This window comes from Vulpes lagopus, chromosome 24 (assembly GCF_018345385.1).
Source record: "Vulpes lagopus strain Blue_001 chromosome 24, ASM1834538v1, whole genome shotgun sequence".
Lineage (NCBI taxonomy): Eukaryota > Metazoa > Chordata > Mammalia > Carnivora > Canidae > Vulpes > Vulpes lagopus.
In genome coordinates, this window is record NC_054847.1 from 33,724,273 (window position 1) to 33,730,921 (window position 6,649).

General features: G+C 45.5%; 1 protein-coding gene across 5 annotated transcripts in view; it reads right to left on the reverse strand.

The window, feature by feature from the left end:
• PRPF40A (pre-mRNA processing factor 40 homolog A) overlaps window positions 1-6,563 on the reverse strand; it is a 57,977-nt gene extending 51,414 nt beyond the window's left edge. For 4 of the 5 annotated variants that reach the window (XM_041739398.1, XM_041739397.1, XM_041739395.1 and 1 more), the window contains exons 1-3: window positions 6,360-6,544; window positions 5,898-6,167; window positions 4,718-4,849 (exon numbers count right to left, since the gene is read on the reverse strand). In XM_041739398.1, the coding sequence (XP_041595332.1) occupies window positions 4,718-4,849; window positions 5,898-5,981 (216 nt within the window). In that variant the 5' untranslated portion in view covers window positions 5,982-6,167; window positions 6,360-6,544. Of the gene's footprint in view, window positions 1-4,717; window positions 4,850-5,897; window positions 6,168-6,359 lie in introns of all 5 variants that reach the window. The other variant, XM_041739394.1, reaches the window with a different exon arrangement.
• Between the last annotated feature and the right edge of the window lie 86 nt (window positions 6,564-6,649).

Genomic DNA, 6,649 nt, shown 5'->3' on the forward strand with positions numbered 1-6,649 from the left:
ACTCTCCATACTCAGAAACATTACTCTAGCTAAAGTTTTTAAATAGATGAGTTCATATGTAACTGAAATGCTACCTAAAAAAAAAAAAAATAGTATCATTAGTAAACCTATCAACATCTAACTACATACACAGCCGAGAAGTTATACAAGCACCTAGGTCTGGGTCGATCTATTTTTTAAAAAATACTTGCCTGGGTAACATAAATGCACACAGAAAGTTACTGAGATTCAAGATTATGAACAAATAACCTAATGGGAAAAAAAGCCTTTTTGTCACTTACTAATGCCCAATTCAATGGCATGGATTCTGTAAATGCCCAAAATAAAGGTCACTTAAAAGTAACAGGAACAAATTAATTGGTCAAAATCAGTCAGATAAATCTAAAATACCAACACTTTGGATTTCTCTGGAAGGCCTATATTCCAAATCATCATTTTCCCTGAGGGTATGCAAAACTTTGTGGTAAAACTTGTTTAAAAAAGACCATCACTAAAATCAAACAGATAGAAACATAGTTGTTTATTATTTAAAAATAAATGGAAAGACGTACTTTTGCTTTATTCACCAAAAATTATTACATTTTATCTTCCATTTTTATCAAATGAAAAAACTAGAGAGACAAACACTAAAAATAAGATTTAAGTTGTAACAGTGTAAAGTCACAAGTAACCACTGAAAATAGTCACATGTAACATCTATCTTCATGGCCTGTAATGTGGGAAAGAATAGGTTTTTGTTTCATTCATTCAACAAGTATTTTACTGAGCATCCATGCTGTGCTGAGAACTGTGCTCAGCACCTGTGGACTTCTTAAAAAGTACAAAACATAGGCCCTGCCCTCTAAGAGCTTACAGTCTATTACATGCTGGAAAGAGCAAATACACCATAAAACAAAAATAAATCCCAAATAAGTGCAACAAAGTTACAGGCAAATTACATAGGATTTTATTTTAATAATTTGAAGGGAAAGTATATGTTGGGCAAAGTTATTGCTGAGGATCTCGGAGGAAGGTAAAACTTGAAATGGTAGAACTTAGGTAAGTAAAGGAAAGTTCATGGTGGCAGTGAGCTGTGGACAGGAGGACACGAACAGCATGAGCTCAGTCATGAACTGATACAATCACTCAAGATAGAGAAAACAGCCTGGGTTCAAATTAGGGAGCGTGAAGGCATGCAGCTCAGACTCATGCACTAAGTTGGACCTGGGAGATTCTTGAAAGTTATAAAGTGTGGAATTTAGACATTATACCATAGGTACAGAAAAGCACTGGAGGCTCTTGGGCAAGGAGACAACATGCTGAACTCTAAAAGAATCTGAGGGGGGAGGCTTGAAGCAAGAAAACCAGCTCAAAACTTGTCAAGAGTATCCTGGGCATAGCAGTATATACTGCTTGGGTCCAGATGGCAGCAGGAATAGACTCAAGATCTGTTAAAGCCTGCCTTACTCAATGTAAGAACAAGAAAATCAAATTCATTTGTGAAAAGCATTCATTTACAAACTTACTGAACAAAGGCAAAAAGAGTACTGAATAATTAGAATTAGGGAGGCATTACTAAAGAATTTTGTTTTTATGTACATATCAACCCATAAAATCTCATACATATCACCTACTCTTCTCATCAAATGACCTGAATTGAATCATAGCTTGTTAGAGCTGAAAGAGACCTTACAGCTTTTACTCCACTTTTCTCATTAAAAGAAAAATTAAAAATGAAAAAAACAAAGAGCCAACTAGGAGGACTTTCTTGGGATTTTAGTGAGGGCAAAATCACCTGTGATAAAGGTAGGACTTGCATGTCCTTTGTGTAGAAAGTACAACAAAAATTTGTAAGAGGTGATAATATTTTAAAAGAAAAACATTACTGACCATATAAGTGGAAAATGGCCTCACATACAATCACATCTTAAGGCAAATCTCTACTGCAAATTTTTGAGTATTCCCACCAAGTAGGGAAAATATTACTAACGGTTTTTTTAACCAGTGATAAAGCATTATTTAATTTCCATATTAAAGTCCATGCAACTTTCACAGTCCCTTCCAACTATAAAAGTCTATAATCCTGTAAAACTAGGACAACTTTCCCATATGAAGTTAACGTACAGTAAAAAGCAAATGTAACCTATGTCATAGATTGAGATGAAATTTATTTTTCAGTAGTAACAGATTCAACCTTAATCCTATAAAGAGCACTATAGTCAATCTCCTGAATAAGTACAAAAAAAAAAAACCTTCAGAAAACCTAGTACTCTTTTAACCTAAATAACTTTCTCATTTGAAAAATTATGACTTCTGGCTCCTAAAGCTTGTTAATTCTGTCCAGTCTGCATATTATTTTACAAACAAGTTTTAAAATTTCCTGTTGTGCCCATATAACATTCCAAACACCAGAAGCACTTAGCGAGTAAGACTAGCACCAATTTTCATTTTTGGCTGGTCCCAGAATGAGATATTAATGTGAAGTAGGCAACATACATGAGGTTCCCATCACCCTCAGGACCAAACTCTAAAAAATTTGTAAACTGACTTTTTAACTTTTTAAAATTGAACGGCAGAACGCTACCAACTTTGTGTCCCTGCACTGAACTGTGTCATTCACAGGCACCCTGCTGTCTCTCATGAACTTCTGACCATTAACACCTCTGAGTGAGTACTGTGCTGTCAACTTTTATTTTTAAGGTAGTTATTTACAGAGCTTTAAATTAGAATTCTAGATTGAGTATTTAAATTATCCATGCCCTCCCAGTCTGTTACGAAAGCTCAAATAAAGAATTAGTTTTACCAAGATTTGGGCCCCATTTAAATTAAGAGATTAAGAAGACAAAAGAAGTATCTAATTTTAAGGAAAAACAGTGGGGATTCTCTTGGGACCCTAAGAGCTGGACCCTTAAGTCGTTCATTCATTCTCCTAACAGGAGCTGACAGGGAGAGACTTTTAAACATCTAAATAGGTATACTTAAAGGTACATGGCATACACTGGTCTAGAAAAAAAGAAGAAAATCTCAAGGTAAAATTAAGAGTATTTGAATGGATGTGTACCAAATATCAAGTAACCTTACTAGGAAGATGTTCACTGATACAACTAAAGAGAAAGGGCCATAAAACAAACTGTGACCAGCTTATGCCAATGAAATACACAAAAGTCTTAAAAAAATAAAATAAAATCTGCATTGTACTAGAAATGACTAGCTGGTGTCTTGGTTTGGTAGTGCAATAGCACCATTACAGCAAGGGTAAGCAGGTCAATCCCTTGCAAAACTTACCTTGACTGGCCCAATGGAAACAGAAGGCCCCAGAAAAGAGAGAAGCATCTGGCAGTAGCAAATTGTTTTATTTTATCTTTCTGTGGAAAGAAACTAATTTTAAATAAGAACCAGAGCATTTAAAGAATAAATATTTTTTAAAGCTCATTATCTAGTTAGAGCAGCTCTACTAAGAAAACCAGAAGAGCTCCTTGCTGCTTAGAGATGGAAAGAAACAGAAGAGGAATCAGAGTTGTTTCTCCATCATCTAAGGGAGTTTTAAAACTTGTGTTATCCAGAACAACAGAATAAATGGTTCTTTTATTAAAAAAAAAAAAAAAAAAAAAAAACACTCAACTCCTACAGGCAGAATCTTTTGGGCCTGGTGTCTTTGAATAAAGATTTTTATACAAAATTAAGGGCTATATTTCAAATTAAAAAGAAGAAAATCACTTGACATTAAGCCCTTCTACTCCTAAGGTTAAAAGAGAAAGACACAAAGTAAGCTCCTTTCTCCACTACAATTTCACCAATAACTTAAAATATCAAGGCTTAACTGATTATCAACACAAACAATATTAGCTGAAAGACCATACCTAATTGACTGGCTTTCCAAAATATTTTACTAGCCTAAATTTTTGATGATTTATTGAGATACTCAAATGGAAAGAACTCAGCCACCAAAGAGTCTATGTATTACAGAACCTGACAGGGAGCATGAAATTATTCATGGTAACTGAACCTGTTACCTTTCTTGGATGCTTCTCTAGGAACTCAGTTCTACTGAATTCACTGAGTCAGCATTAAAACCTTTTGTTCCAAATCACTCCCACAAAATGTCCATTTACATTTATGCTGGAGATGAAAGGGACAGCTCAAAAGCAGGAGTGCAGAAGCAATAAGCATTTAAAACAAAACAAAAACCAAACAGTGTAAGCGGAAAATGAACCCCCTATATGGCACTGTCCTATGAAGAATCAAATCAGAGTAGAACCTCCCTGCTCTACCCCCACCGAGTACACGCGCCCGTGTGCGCGCACACACACACACACAAAGAAGAAGTTATTTCAGGAATAAACTTTACTCTAAGGTAAAGGCCTAAGCAATTGCTATTTTTAGATTCTATGCATCTACGTGGTCCATAGACATAAAATACGTTGACCTATAAAATAATCACTCTTCAAACATTTAACTTCAATTGACATACTTGGAAAAATAAAGTCATGACACTAAAAAGACTACATATACAGCTACTTAAAAAGAGAACTCTTAGTTCTGCTGTGGTAGAAAATAAATCTTTAACACGGAAGGCTTTTTCCTTACTTTCAAAATTTGATTAGACTCAGCATTTGAATTACTCGACAATATTATTTTGGCATAAACTAATCCTTAAATAGCTGCAAGTATTGACCCAGGTTTTGAAAATCTTGACACAAGGATAACCGAAAACAAAACGAAACAGAAGCATCCTTACTTGTCCCATTGGCGGCCCTCCCATAGGGGGCATCATTTGCGGCATCATTCCGTGAGGTACAGGAGGCATGTTGGCTCTCTGGCCCATGGGGTGCATGCCCATCGGGGCATAATGCATGCCAGGGTGGCCCATCTGGAAAACAAGGGACACGTGAGAGCGAGCAAGGGACGATGAACGCTTCTCAAAAACCTGATCGCACAAGCTGGCTACTGGCAGAGTGGCTCAGCATCAGGCCAACTGAGGCCGCATCACCGGGTTGCCTTGTACTTTGTTTTCTTAAACAAAATGCACCTCCCACCGGAACTTACACGGGCTCGCCACCGGCCGAAGCACAAAGTAATCGGAGAAAAAATTAAAATAATCACTGGGCAAAGAGAACACAGATTTCATTTCCGAAGCAGGCTGCTGCAGCGCGTTAACAGCCGGCGCCGCGCAGGAGCAGGTCCGGGAGCCACGACTTTGTTGTTCCTCACGGGTACAAGGCAGCCAGCGCCCGAACAGTAACCGTTCCCGGACCCGGCTCCACGCTGACTTCACACTTTGAAGCGAGGATTCGCCGACTTCACTGTGAGGAGCGCGGCCTCCGGGAGAGGCGAGCGAGGCCAGGGTCCCCAAGGACGCCCGACGCCGAGCGCGGGTGCGTCCCTCAGAACCCGCACCGCAGACCACGCTCCTCGGCTCAGGGAGGACCCTCCCCGGGGCGGCCCGGAGCCCGGCGCAGGCCGCTCACTCCCGTGAGGAAGCCCTCCGCGAGCGGGGGCGCGGGCTGCGGGCGGGGGCTGCGGGCGGCGGCGGGCCCGGCTCTCCGGGGCTCCCCCGCCCGAGGCCCGAGGCCCAGAGCCGCCGCCGCCGCCGCGGCCCAGGCCGAGGCCGAGGCCCAGCCGCGGGGACGTCTGGGTTCGCCTCCGCGCCCCCGCGCCGCGCCCCACCCCAGCCCCGGAGCCCGCCGCCCCGAGCGCCGCCGCGCGCTCCCGGCCTCTGCCCCTCGGGACCGGCCGCCGGCCTCTGACTCCGCGTCTCATTGTGCCGCTTCGCCCCGCTTCGCCCCGCTCCGCCGACGCCTCGCCGCGGGCCGTCTCCTCGGGAGGCCGCCGGGAGGGGCCCGGGCGCTGCGGCCCGACAGCCCCCGCTCCCCGTCCCCGGGACCCCGCACCGGAGGGCGGCTCGCCGCCTCACTCACCATGAGGCCTCCACGCTCAGCTCCCGTCCCCGGCCTCATCGTCGGGCTCAGACTGCTCCGCCGGCGGCCACTGCCGCTGCACATACCAACAAGCAGCGATCTGAGTGGCTGGCGCCCGCCGGGGCCAAAGGTTAAAGGCTGCCCTGCGCTGAGGGGCGGGACCAGCGGGGCCAACAGGCTGACGGGCTTCCCCGCTGTCCAATCAGAGTGCGCCTCCGACACGCAGCTCTGCGGCGATTGGCCCCCAGCGTCAGCCTCGCTCGGCGTCGCCTGCATGGAGGGGGGAGGGGGACGGAGGAAGTTTCTACGCCTCCGCCGGGAAAACTCCACCAACTTTCCCCGGGGGAGGGAGGACAACCGCGTCCCAGCCTCCCGAGCTCAGACCGCCTCACCCCGCAGGGGGCGGGGCAGTGCGCCTGCCACCTTCACCCCCTCCGCCCGAGTTTCGTACGCCCCACCAACCTGAGGCTGCCCGGGGAGGGGGGGGTACGCGGCTCGTAGCGGTAGCGGGGCCGGGGCGGGGCGCGCGCTGCCCGCGGAGGAGGAGGGGCGGGGAGGAGGCGAGGGTTCGAGCTCCGTACGCACCAGCTGGAGAGCCCGCGCCGGGGCGGAGGGGGCGGGGCGGAGGCGTGTCGGGCGGCGCGGAGGCAAGTTGTGATAGGGGCGGGGAGAACAATGAGAAGGAGAGCGGGGGGCGGGGAGCGAGGGGCGGCGAGCCGCCGGGAGGGAGGGGGGCCCGGGAGGCGCGGGGC